The sequence below is a fragment of the Miniopterus natalensis genome, chromosome 2 (genome assembly GCF_054644295.1).
Source record: "Miniopterus natalensis isolate mMinNat1 chromosome 2, mMinNat1.hap1, whole genome shotgun sequence".
Lineage (NCBI taxonomy): Eukaryota > Metazoa > Chordata > Mammalia > Chiroptera > Miniopteridae > Miniopterus > Miniopterus natalensis.
In genome coordinates, this window is record NC_142082.1 from 27,127,916 (window position 1) to 27,141,946 (window position 14,031).

General features: G+C 41.9%; 1 protein-coding gene across 4 annotated transcripts in view; it reads right to left on the minus strand.

Moving 5' to 3' along the window:
- Window positions 1–1,163: 1,163 nt before the first annotated feature.
- The window catches only part of ARHGEF7 (Rho guanine nucleotide exchange factor 7), a 123,764-nt gene continuing 110,896 nt past the window's right edge, over window positions 1,164–14,031 (minus strand). For all 4 annotated transcript variants that reach the window (XM_087814225.1, XM_087814226.1, XM_087814224.1 and 1 more), the window contains 3 exons: window positions 5,785–5,884; window positions 5,378–5,432; window positions 1,164–3,875 (listed from right to left, as the gene is read on the minus strand). In XM_087814225.1, the coding sequence (XP_087670351.1) occupies window positions 3,753–3,875; window positions 5,378–5,432; window positions 5,785–5,884 (278 nt within the window). In that variant the 3' untranslated portion in view covers window positions 1,164–3,752. The remainder of the gene's footprint in view (window positions 3,876–5,377; window positions 5,433–5,784; window positions 5,885–14,031) is intronic.

A 14,031-nucleotide genomic window follows, 5' to 3' on the forward strand; every position in this document is an offset into this window, starting at 1 on the left:
ATGCCTAAACTGCTCCCCATAAGACAAACAATTCAAATTAGAGGTGTCCAATGTACCATGAATTCTATTCACAATGCAATTCAACACAAGTGATTTTTTTAATGCCTACTCATTTTAGCTGGAAATGGGAATCCTCTAAACTCTGGATACCAGCTGCATTTGGGTTCTCGGCAGCCAGGCACGCCCCTCGGCCTACAGTCACTCTACCCTGTATGGCTGAGAGCAGAGCCAGGTGCATGGACATACTGGGCAGAGGCTGCTTCATCTTGAACTCAGAAAGCCCTTCCAGAGACACCCCATCACCCCACACCCAGCGGGGACCCAGGCTTCCAGCCTCAGGCTCCCTTGTCCCAGGCAGAGCTCTCAACTGGGAAGCACTGTCCTTCACAGCTGCAGGGTGGCCTGGCTATCCGTCCTCACCACCTTGGCAGGCCTGCCTTCTGGAGGGTTAGAGGGAATATTAGAGGGCTGTGAAAAATGTGAACCACCACACAGATGCAAGTTATACCAGCATGAGGACAGACCGGCTTTTCTGCAAGATACACAAACCATTTACCTCCTGAAAACCTGGTACAAAGAGGACAGACAGTGGTTACTAAGTTATCTGACGGAAACCACAGTGGCTGAGATGGCAGTGCTACAGCTCCACTCCCGAGGCTGAAGGGCAGAAACTCTGAGAGGGAAGGAGAACTTTCTACGCACTCCCAGCTTGGCAGTTTAACTCGTGGCTGTTTCCTTCCCTGACCACTGTTTTCCAGTCCTCCTAGCTGGCCAGGGAGGCCCTGCCTGGAGGGTGTCGGAAAAGGCTGGTAACAGACAAGCAACTTTCTGTTGTCACGACATTCCTGTAAGGGCCTCCGAAATCTTGAAAAATGCTGTCACTCGTTCAACCCCACAACATGGTTTACTGAGCATCTCCCCAGACGAAAGTCATTATTCTACTACAAAGTGGAGGCCACACCTAACAGTGTCAGTTCAATTTCCTAATCTTGTATCTTCAAATACTCCCAAACTCTAGATTTTAAAGGCAAACGTCATATTTTCCAATGTCAAAAATTCACCCCAGAATTTAAAAATATAAAAAACTGTCAAAAAAGTGTAAAGGCCACACGTGCGCGCACACACCCACACACAAAACACCTCACAGAAAATAAAGTGACATATTTGTAACATAAGAAAAATAATCAGTTTAATAATTACAACAATGTAGCGTGAGTAGTCAGCGCCAGGACAGTCTGCGGCATTTGTGTGAAGTGTCCCCACTGCTGTAAACGGGGACCCCATGTGTCCTGGAGAAATGAAGTGAGGGACAGCAGGAAGTCCACACAAAGCCGGGAGGTTTTCGACGCTCGGATGCCCTGGCACACTTCGACAGGCACACTCCACAAGCACAGTGGACAGAGCTTCCGATGCCACATCTCAGTATCGTGGGGAAATAAAAGTGCTTCACATGTCAGGACAGGAATGGCTTCGTCTCCTTGACCATGAAAGGTGAGAGTGGAGAAGTAACCCTTCGGGTAAACAGTGCCACTTTCTACCGTTCCCATCAACTCCCAGCCCCTCAGAAGGTCACATGGAGAAACGTATCAGTCTGTTTATAAAATAGGGCAGGTTTGTAGAAAGAATTGCTCTCAGATGCATTTTCTCTGCTCCCTAAAATGTTTGGTAAAATATTGGATCCTAGGGAAGAAAGGTAATGCATCACACGGGCATTTCAACCATCACCCCATCAGGGGAAAAGACAGGGAAAACACAAGTGGTCGCAACACAAGTGGTCGCACTTGTCGCTTTAATCAACAGTTAAGGCAGGTTCTGTAAGAGACCCATCCGGGATGCTGACAGCAATGTTGCTCATCGCGAAGTGGTAGAGAGATCAGGTGATGAATGTTGTTCCTGAGTTAAAATTTGCTTAAAGACAGCAAACTCCGGTACACTCAAATTTAATTATTTTTCACTGCAATGTCTTATGCATCACCAAAAAAATACTACTGTAAAAATAGGGCTTGCAAAAAAAAAAAAAAAGACAATCTTTTCTAGTCCTAGCACTAATGAACAAATGCTAAGTACAGAAAATTGGCAATTCTAGTTGAAAGGTCAAGTGTGGGCAGGTCAATGCTGGGCCCAGGACACACCTGCTGAGCTTGCAGCCCGGAGGGGGCCGGCTCAAGTAACTGCCCTCCAGGGGAAGACGGGCGGGCATAGGGACTGATTAGCAAGGGCATGGAACAAGAACCATGGACAACCAGAAAACCAACTAGTTCCAAAGTTGCCCGGTTCACAGGCATCAAAGATTCTGATGCAATTACAGGGTCGCTTGACCAATAAATAGATAGAAAATCACAAAAGGTCACAGCTGATGCCCAATGGGTATTTCTGAGAAGTCTCAATGCACAGTGCTGTGATTTTGCTTTTTAAAGATTAACACTTGTTCCATGAAGAAGTCATCTCACTTTAAAACAACCTCTTTAGAAGAAGGAAACGGAAAGCACGGTCCCTGTGACACTGTGATCCTATCTCCAAGGCTGGGGCTTCCTGCCCAGGGGCTGCTGAGGCTCCGAGAGGCCCTGGCCCAGATGTCAGTGGAGCCAGGCGAGGACCGGCTTCCCCCTCCATCTGCTCTGCAGTCTGGAGACGGAAGGAATGGGCCCACACCAAAACTGTCATTCCTCAGGTGGAATTTAAGGTGGATATTGCTTATTCCTCTCCCAGTGAGCACTGCCGTAATGCTTGCTGCACCCTGATGGTAGCACAGAGCTCAGGGCGCACGCTGGCCTGACACAGAAATCCTGCCCATCCACGGCAGCCCCCAGCACCACCTCGACTCGCCCTCACGGCTGCAGATACATAACAAGACATTTTATTTACAGGTTCTAGGGAAGCTGTCTCTTGAGGGAGAATGAAACAGTGCACTTTGTCAAGTTATTAAACTAGCCCACATATAAGTCTGAATGATGTCGCCAGGTCAGTGAAGACTGATGATCACAGGATTCACACGAAGCAGAAAAGAGGGTGCGCCTGCAGCTGGACGTGGTGGTGCGTGTGGGATTTCCTTGGAGTCCTGGCTGAGGCCAGACCCTCAATCAGCCAGAGTGTGGCATCGGAGCCACCCATGTTGGTGACATCAATACTGCTTTAACAGAAGACTTTCAAATGGCATTCAAGTGTCTTTGCAGCTATAAATAAGGTTAAATTATTAGGCAACCAAAGTGGGAAGTACTTTCAGAGCACTGTGGAGACTACGGTGGTGGAGAAACAGGCATCTACCAAAAGCCGCCCTGGCCCCTCTGGGTCTCTGTTTTCCTGCGAGCCGAAACACGACTTCTAGGTCAGGGGACCAGAAAGGTTAGTGGGAAGAAGTCCTAGCACAGGTGTCAGCCCAGAAACAACAATCATGGGTATGCATTCAAAATGGGGTATTTACAAGGAACACGTATATATACTTATATAGATTCAACAAGGGCCTAAAAGACCAGGATTTGTAGTGAGTCACTGCACTTATTGCAAAATGAGGTAATTGAGATGTTACCAGAGTAAGATTAATGCAGTATGCCCTCAGTGTCTATACCTCATGTTTGGATTCTTCAGAAACAATGTGACTGTTGCTATTCTCGTAAACTCCAGCTTTTGTATGCACAGGAAGCAAGAGGATCTCCATCAGCCCTCCCCCTGGTCCTGAATGTCACATCGGCTGGGTCATGGGGTTCCTAGCTTGGTCTCGTAACTGGTCTTCAAGATAGAGCCAAGGACATTCCTTAGAGGTTGGTCTCATCCCAGGCAGGGTCGTTCATGTTCTTTAGAACTCTTCTCACCAGCTTTTCCAGGTCTTTGCGGGCTCTCTGCTCTTCCTCCAGAGATTTCTTCATCTTCTTGTTATCCTGTAAATGAAGCAGACAGGATACTAACTGTGCAGAGCTCTGGAGAGGACTTTATTCTACCCAGGAGACTTGCGGGCCTCGCCAACTGAAATCCTGGGCTAGCCCTGGCAGGCGTGGCTCAATTAGTTGAGTGTAGTCCCATGAACCAAAAGGCTGCCAGTTGAATTCCCGGTCAGGGCACATATCCGGGTTGTGGGCACGATCCCCAGCAGGAGGTGTGCAGGAGGCAGCTGATCGATGTTCTGCTCTTACATTGATGTTTCTCTTTCTCTCTCCCTATCCCTTTCTCTCTCTCTAAAAATCAATCAAAATATTTTTTTTTAAAAGAAAAATCCCAGGCCGAAATCTGCCCTGTGCTGTGGTCATGGGAGTATTCAAGAGGACTGCCCAAATGTGCAAATAGACACTTGGGGCTCCTTACCACACAGGTGCTCCTGGGGGCCAAGACAAATCACAAATGAAGATAACAGTCCCATTGTCTCCTACAATTTAAGTTCCTACTATTGGAGAGAATCTCTATGATATAACTCTAAGAAAAAGGCTGGAAATAGCAAAAGCAACAACTCGCATCCCCCCTACTTTTCACATCTTGTAAAGATCTTAGAGAGTTATGTAGGGATGGAAGTAACAGCAACCAAATGAATATAAGCACCTACTTCCATCCAGTTTGCACCCAGTCACACCTCTGCACAGGGAAGGTGCACACACAAAGATACATCCCACTGCCAAGGGTGAGGCACAAATCCAAAGCCCTCAGAGGAAGAAAAGGACTTGGAAGCTGCCTGAGACACTGCTGATGGTGGCTGAGAGGCAGCTCTGAGCACGTGCCCAACCCCAGACCACACTGCGCTCCCACTTCTCCTCGGCCTCCCCTCTAACCTCCTGGCTTGTGAGGCAACACTTACTACTCCCTCCTTGGAGACCGAAGCCATTTATATAAATAATATACATACACAAAATATGCTTCGTCTAACTGACTTGTTTTGGTTTCTCAAGAACAAGATCCATGTGTTACACTAAAAAGAGAATAGTCACAGTAGTTAATAAAACTTTTAATTAGATGGTATTTTAGATATTTGAAACGATGAGGATACCCTTACGGAGAGGAATGGCGGGGGGGGGAGCACATCGATGTGAGAGAGAAATATTTATCAGTTGCCTTCTGTATGTGCCCCAAACAAGGGATTGAACCAACAACCTTTAGGTGCATGGGATGACACTCAACCATTCAGGCCAGGATCTTTTCTGTATTATTTTGCTTAAGGACAACTGGCTTCATTTTCGATATAGTGTTTTCCTCTTTTCCCCCATTAAAAAAAAAAAAGATTAAAAAACTGATTATGCCTGGGTTGGCTCGACCCCCAGCAGGGGGCGCACAGGAGGCAGCTGGTGGACGATTCTCTCATCATTGATGTTTCTCTCTCTCTCTCCCCCCCTCAAGTTCCTTTATCTGAAATCAATAAAAACATATTTAAAAGAAACAGAAACTGATGATGACTCACCTGTCTTAATTCTTGGACTTCGTCCTTCAATGCATAGACAGTGTCAACAAGACTCCTAGAAGAGAGAAAGGAATGAAGCACTCCGCCCGGAGACAGGGCGGCGGCAGGCGAAATACACGGCTGCTCGGCCGCCCTCTCGAGCACCTAAACTCACAGACCTCAGAGCACGCAACTCCTTCCGACGGGAAGTCGGAGCCTAGTCAATGTTAACTCCGGTCCATGAGGACACAAAGCAGTAGCTTCTGAAGTCATACCCAGCCCTCCTGGCATTTCCTGAGGCCAAGACTCCACTCTTCCCCTCCCCACCGACCCTCACCCTCTGCTCCACACAACCATCCACGCCCCTCCACACCCCCCCTCCTGCGCACACCCGCATGCCTGCTTTAAGATACTGGAATACGTCTTACTTTTCTTCTATCACTGTCTGACCATTGCTTTTAGTTTCTTCAACTATAATTTTTTCTTCTTCTGGAAGCAAAACTTGTGGTGCAGATTCTTTACGTGAACCTATCATCGTTAAAAAAACACAAAAAAATCCCACAGGTTAATACCACAGCAAAACTAAAAAGAATCTCACTATACAACACTATTTAAATATTAACATTAAATTCCAGAGATTATACATTAAAAAAATTAGTTTCTGGATAAAAGAGGGAAAGGCAACTTTTGCCAGTTTTCTTTACCTCAGTCTACTGAACCCAGTCTTCTTCATGCCTAAAGCATTATAGACGAAAGGAAACAGCCTTTTTCTAATTTATTCAGCTTCAGTTTCTAAATCTGCATTATGGATCAATTAAACCCGGTAGTAAGTTAAAGGTTTTGCCCATAGTGTCCTGGGTATTTTGGAATAAATATCCCAATCAACAAAACCTTGAGACATATTCCAGGAATCTCAGAAAGATGTGTCAGTCTATATAGTACATAATGCTGAGTGTTTATGAATGTTTAAAAAACTGGCAATTAAAACACTTAACTCTACAGTGGCAGTTAAAGATAAAAGATATTATGGCACATAACTTAGAAAAAGTGAAATTTATCACTTGGTTCTTTTATGAAAACTTTATTCTACATTCCCTGGAATATACACATTTTTTCCAAATGGAGTTAAACGGTTCATAATGTCAGAGAAGTTTATGCCATTTAACCAACTCCCAAGCACAACAGGGTGCCTAGGACAGTATCTCAATGAATGTTTGCCACAAAATAGGTACTTTAAAAATTAAATGAGAAACCCAAATATTTATTTTAAAAGATGAGAAAGGAAAATCAAATCTTACTTAAGGATACAAGGGGAAAAAATCTTAAAGAAAATATTAAAGGCTATCTAACACTATAACACATATCGTTTATATTTTTGAAAAATTACATGAGATGCAAATTTGAGGAAGGATATAGTCTACAAGAGAACAAATACCTGCAAGTGGTACTGTGATAAAGTAAACATTTCTCCATTAAAAAACACACTTGATGTTGATATATGCTAATTACACAGATGGTGGTTTAACTTGCTTGATTTTGTTTTTTCTGGTTTATCTTTAACTTGCCTTCCTAAAAGTTCAACAAATTATAAGATGGCACTTATTGTACATCCTTGTATCCTGGGAACGTTCAGAACAAGACCAATGCTTTAACAGCTTGATTTTAAAGAACAGTTTCACCAGCATTGTGCTGTAAGCTTTTACTCCTCTGAATGGAACATGATTAACAATCGCTATCAAGGCTGGATGAGAGGGGGGCTCATAAAACGTTACTGACATCCAGAGAGTATCTCTATCATTCCCACGGCGGCACACCACGGGTAAAAGGACTCAGGGCTTTGGCCAAGTCTCTCCCTGCTGCCATCTGTACATCTGCAAAGCTTTCTCTGTCCCAGTCTCACAGATTGGGAGGGGTATCAAATACAAGCACGCTGGGAAACTGTAACGTTCAGAACAGAACAAAATCGAGATGCTGGCCTCCTCCTTTGTTATCTCAAGTATAAGAAAACTAAGCTCTGGGTAAGCAAATACAATTTTATGTTACACAGCACAAGCTTCTATGCATGTATTTTTTTACACCAATAAAGGGAAGGGTCTTTATGTGTACTAAGAATATCTTTACTATTACAATCAAATGCAGTACTTAGAATTTTGTCACAAGCCTTAAAAAGCTGGTATATGGGAGTATGTCTGTACATAGGTTGTCAAATACTATTTCAAAGGCATTCCCACCACGCTGCAAATCCTGGACCAGCAGATCTTGTCGCTGTCAGGCAGTGGGAGGCGTGGCTTCGCTCATACCCCTCAAGGCCACACTCTACCCTTCACACAGTGACCTGCACAGCCAGGAAATTACTTTTTAGACAGAGTGTAATGTCCTTCAAGACATGGTCTCAGAAAGGAACACATCTCTAAAGACATTATGATGCTGGCAATAACCCGCCTCCCGGGGTACTGACTGCTGCAGGTGCCATGACGCCATGAAAGGCTGTGGCCTCTCTTCTCCTTCGCCTTCTGGATTAATGGGGAATGCTGTTGGGACATCTGGGCTACTTGGGGAAATACTGCTTAAGAAGGAAACCGGTATGTGAGACAAATTACTGAGAAAATACAGGAATACCAGCCAGCTTAAAAATTCTGAAGGCTGAGGAAAATCCTGCGCTTCTGATACAAATGTAAATGTTACCCGCGTTTTTATAAGGAAGTTAATTCATGTGCTATTTTCCTAGAAAAAGAGAAAAGGATTCATAGATTCAGATATGTAGAAAATAAATTTAATTTGCACTGTGGAGAGAAGCAAACTGATGACATCAGACAATTTAAATGGCTCATAAATTTTTCAACTGGTACCTGCTTTGAGTCCAAACAGTTGTTGACTGTGTTACAGTCAAATCAAAAAAGTTATCAATTATGTATCTGTCACATTCAGTTTGTAATACAACATTTCTTCAAATGGATTAAGGAGACAAGAGGTTGAAAATGTTCTGTATAACAGCACTTGAGGGAATATTAAATTCTACACATTTCAATTATTTTTGCACCTTCTAGCTTCCTAGGCAACCTATTTACACTATATTTGCAGTATTAAAATGTTCAAATAACATAAAATAGAATCACAAGGGGTATCCACTTTGTAAAGAGGGTCAGACAGCAGTCATCTGTCCTGCAGAGGGGTCGGGATTACCTGAACTCACACTCACACCCCATCTGTGGGAGTCGTCAATAAACTCAGGCCCCTCAACCACTGAGCTGCAATTCCATTATTGGTAAAATACAAGAACAAAACTAACCACCTCTATACAGCTGTTCTGAGGATTAATTTAAAAATTACATTTTATAAATATTTTGCCAGATGAATCTATAAAGATAAAAGCCTTAAATTCTGTTATGTAACATAACTAAATCAGAGAAACTAAAATCTGTAAGAACTGGTATAACAGTTGTATACATGCGTGACATGGTTCTTATTTTAAATACACTTAAAAGCACACAAGAAGAATTCAACTATTACAAAAATGTTAAGTCTGAGCCCTGACCAGCGTACTTCAGTTGGTTGGCATCATCCTGTGCATCAAAAGGTTGCCAGTTCGATTCCCCGCTGGGGCACATGCCTGGTTTATGGGCTTGATTCCCGGTGTGGGGTGTGCAGGAGGCAGCCAATCAATGTTCCCCTCTCACTCACATCAATGTTTTTCTCTCTCCCTCTCCTTTCCTCTCTCTCTAAAAGGCAATAAAAAATATCTAAGAAAGACAAAAGAAAGTTAAGTTGAAAATACTATAGACAGATGTACTAAACTGCTTGATTCCTGAGATGTGCCAATATAAAAAAATGTCATTTATGGATTTGATGGTGAGCTAGAAGGCTTGTTAATGAAGATTATTTATTTCCGGCATAGAAACCCATAGGAGCCTAATAACCTGCCTAGTTACAATATAACATATTTTTTAAAAATGACTGAAAAAATGTTAGGTCTTTCAACAAAACCACTAAGCGATAGATATTCTCCAGCCAGGTTTATAAGGTGACTATTTCTTTAAGAACAAAGTTTTAGAAAGTAAACAGATTTAACACGTTACCTCAAAGATTACTGAAGTATTTTCAGAGGTATCATCGCAGCATGTTTTGCCTGAATTACTTAGGTTGGAAAAACAATTTAACAGCAAAACTACCAAAAATGTTCTATCGCTTTATTTAAAAATCCTCTAAAAGGTCTGAGACACAGATGAACAAGTTCATGATGGTTCTAGTACACTCAAGATCTGTGTTTCCCAAAATCTGTGTTTTACAGGAGATAATGGGTTTCTGCAACACATCATTTTGGAAAATGCTGAATGCTATACAGCCACTTCTTAGAGATTCACAGGGCACATGTAACATTGTTAAGGTTTTCAGGAGGTTTGCAGTAGAAATACCTGTTGAAGTTTAATTCAGCAATTCCTAAATCTGTCTGAGTGCTGAACTCTTTTTCTTCAGCATTAACGTTTTGCGGTTTTCTGGGTAACAATCTGACGAGTCCTCGACTAACCTCAAATCCTGTCTATAAACACACACACACACAAATGCTGGTTGGTTTTGTTGTTCAATATGGGAGTAAATGTAAAGAAACAATAATTTATACTTAGCACCAATCCAGCTTTTCCCAAACTTGAGGACTGCAAGAACAGGTCTGTACATGCTTGGGATCCAGCCGCCAATGGCTGCAAACAGGTAATGACAGTTCCCCACAGTCACCAGCAGGGGTCACTCTGCACCACACAGCTGGAGAGACAGTAGGCACTGGGGCCCCTGGGGGGAACTCAGAGGTGTGATCCAGAAGCTGGAGACACACTTAGAACCCTGCTCTCTAAAGTTGTCACAGAACCCTAGAGCTTAAAAACCTGCCCCCTAAAACATTCAGAGAACCCCAGAGAACTATGGGTTTTTATTTGAGAAACACAGATTGATTGAATACTTCCATTTTATAGGCAGATGACTTGCCCCAGGCACGCTTGTCTTGGTTGTCAGAACACTACTTTGGTGCCTGATCTGACTTAGTTGTTAGAACACAATTTCTGTGTCTAATCTAACAACACACGACTGTGAAATCCAAGGCATGAGCACGGTGTGTGTGTGTGTACAAATGAGAGTTGGCCTCCACCAAAAGCCTAGAAATAGTTTATCAGAAAAGACCATCTGCCTATCTGGCCAGCAATCTAGTATATTTGTAGCAAAACTCACTTCTTAAACTCTTAGTATTTCTAATATCTGCATCTATTTACACTCAATTGAAATTGAGATAAATTTCAGAATGAAGCAAAATATTACACTTTAAAAAATCTACTTAATAAAATCTCTCCAAAAGGCTGCTTTGCTATTTATGGCTATAAGTCTAATTTATTTTTCTTAGGAAATGGAAATACGAGGATTCTCTTTAGAGAATGATTTGCGTTTGTTCATAGTTTGCGCCTTGTCCTAGCGCCACGCTGGCACAGGTATTTCTTTTCCTTTTCTCTTATTCTGCTTTTCCTAGTAAACTGGGCATGCACTTTAAAAAAACAAAAATAAAAACTGACCTTAGTCTAAATAAGAAAACATTAAAGTTGGGTTTTTTATCTATTTATGTGCGCGCGCACACACCCCCCCCAAAAAACAAAAACGAGATGCTTCATTCTGAAGACATACCTTCTAGTGATTGAAAGCTTGTTAAAAAAAATTAAAGGAAAATAGATGAAATAAAAATGTACAAGGAGTAACCTTGTATTGTTTAGAACATATTTAACCTAAGAAAGTGCAAGCTTCTCTATCAAGGCAGATAGAAAGTGTTCTATTGCCTGGCCTGCCTTCAGGAGAACAGCCAAATCATATTAAACTGCAAACTATGCTACTCCCCCTCCCCCCGTAACAAATATTAAAAGCCACAGGCTAGCAAATGCAAAATTTATTTCAACTGTACATAACAGATGTCTTTTTTTATAAAACAAACACTTCATTGCCATATGCAACCACAAACAATAATATGATACTGTACAATACAATGCAACATTCAGGTATACATCCAACTGAGTCTTCAAAGGGCAGTCACCCACTAAAAATGGCTTTCCCATTCACAGATAAAAAGCACAATATATAAATTTTTCCAGTTCTTATACCACTATATACACATTACTGTGTTTTGGCAATTTTATGCAAAACACAATTAATATAGCTTATATATTTGTGGCAAGTGTTAATTCAATGGGAACACCATTTAGGCCATTTGCAAAGGGCCTGATAATGGCTTAAACCTACCTTCTAGTTCAGATTCTTCATCCTTTCATTATAATACTAACTGTACACATAGATATTACAGAATTGTATAAACATAAAATACTATTTCAGCATGACTAAAGTTCCACAGAAGTAGAAACACGGCCCTTTGGACGCCTTATCACCACTGCCACACAAGAACTGTTTTCAGGTCTGTGGCACTAATACTTCCAACCAGATCACAAGAGCTAATGGTGCCAGACATTCCAAACAAATCCAAACAAACAAAAAGCCAGGTTGTTATTGTGCAATGATCTTAGCATCAACAAAAATCATCGTCAAAATGGCTTTAAACTAGTACAAAAGGAATGATGGGAAAGTGTCAAAACTTCGGTGTATAGAAAATGAAAATGTCTCATTAAGACAACCCAAATGATACTTAGTGTTGCAGAAAAATCCAAGTGCAGCAACTGTACTTCAATGCTGTGGTATATTCAGCACATGACATAGGCAACCCAAGTTTACTAAGGCATGGCAAAGGCATTGAGGCCAATGCACCAATTATTATAGTCTCAAAGCAAACAAAGAGATGTTCTATTAATATCAGAAAAGGTGACTACTCTATGTAATATAAAACAAAATTGCTTCTAAACTCCTTGCATGATATTGAGTGAGCATATGAACTTTGTAGTATAGCTTTCCAAAAATTCCATTTGCTATTTGGCCTAACATATATAAACCCCATCTCTATTGTGGGTTAATACTGGGCTTTAATTTTAAAAGATTGCTCCTCAAATTTCTCATTTATATTAATTGATATAAAAATATGAACTCTCCAGATGTCATAAGCTTGAAAACAGACAGATATGTGGAATTATCAGTTTTCCCAATGACCCCATTGCATGCAGTACTGAAGCTGTCCGACTTTCTAAGCAATATGCTACTGCCGGGAGTTCACTAGCACCTCTGGGCTTGTGAGCAACAGGACCCAGCTCCCAGGAAACAATGACATAGTGCATCAGAGTTGTCTCTGTGCAAACAAGATCAGAACACTGAATACATGGGTTGGGGAAGGAGGTATGGTGAGGGAAGAGAGAATTCACAGCCACCTGGAATTACAGCCACCCTGAAGAAAGGAAAACATGTTATTCCCAGTTTGTTATGGCATCTTGTTTTCTGAAGCTGGTTTCAATGAGTACTTAAAACACAACCTTAAGGTTCCATTTTAACATCAGATATAGCGTGCATGCATAGGAAAGAACACAGTTCTTCCCCTCTAGCCATGACCAGATGTGGATTTGGATGCTACAACTGAATGCAACATGTCACATTCAGTTCTTTTTGAAGCAGAAATTAGTCTTGAGTGAGGCCAGTGAAATCTCCTTACAACAAATCCCAGGAAAGTGGGGGAGTCCTCCCCAAACTGAGATTTCCTAGTAAGTGAGTTACATGGCAACTCGTAAGTCTTCAACAGACTCAGATACCCCATTACAATCAAGGATGAGGGTTACATAGGACAGGGTTGCTGTAAATGGAGTTTCACTGAAGCTAAGTGCTGAAAACAAACAATGTGTCCATCACAGGCAGTATAAGTATGGATGTCAGGGTGAAGCCAGGCTGTGACTGAAGCCAAAGCACTAGCCTTTTTAAGTATACAAAATGCCTCTCTGAAAGCAGTCTAATCTACACTTTCAGAGGCTCAATGCTTCAGAGTTTGGACTTTAAACCTTCGGTAGAGTGGTACAGGCTTGCTAAGTGCCATTTAAGAGAAATTACTCCAATTAAGGAAAGTTTGGTGTGATAATGACAGTGTCTGAACTCTGGCAATAATTTGGCCTTTGGAGAGGAAAACTCCCACCCACGGGCAAATGAGGAGCACAGAGAAGAGCATATGTGGCACACTGACAAGCACAGAGCTGGGTGTGCGGACAAGCTCTTCTGTGCTTCCAAGGCCCAAAGACCACACCAACACATGGCTCTTCATGGTTACCAAGTGCCCTGAGGAGTCCTCAGAACACACTGTCTGAGCTGCACTCAGAGTAATTGTGTTGCATGCTTTTTTCTTCTTCCCTCTCCACAATGACTTGATCAGTGTGTCTATTGTACATAAAAAATTTAGATCACTATATATAAGGCCAGAGTCTCCTCCATGTTACTGGCACTTAGATCACAAACCTGTATGGTTTCAGTATAAAATATAAAAGTGTTCATATAGCTGTATCCAAAAAGAAATGAGACAGTTGCTACACTGAGAATTAAAAAAAACAAACCGTTTAGGGCTATAAAACCACCACTACCCACTGAGAAAGGAACCTTAGGTATATTGGCTGTGTGAATTCACCATCTCCTTCAACAGTGAGTAACTTCAAATGGATACTCGAATTGGCAATTAAGCCTCCACAAAGTACAATGGGAAATATCAGAAATGCTCTCAAAAGTTGTTAAAATAT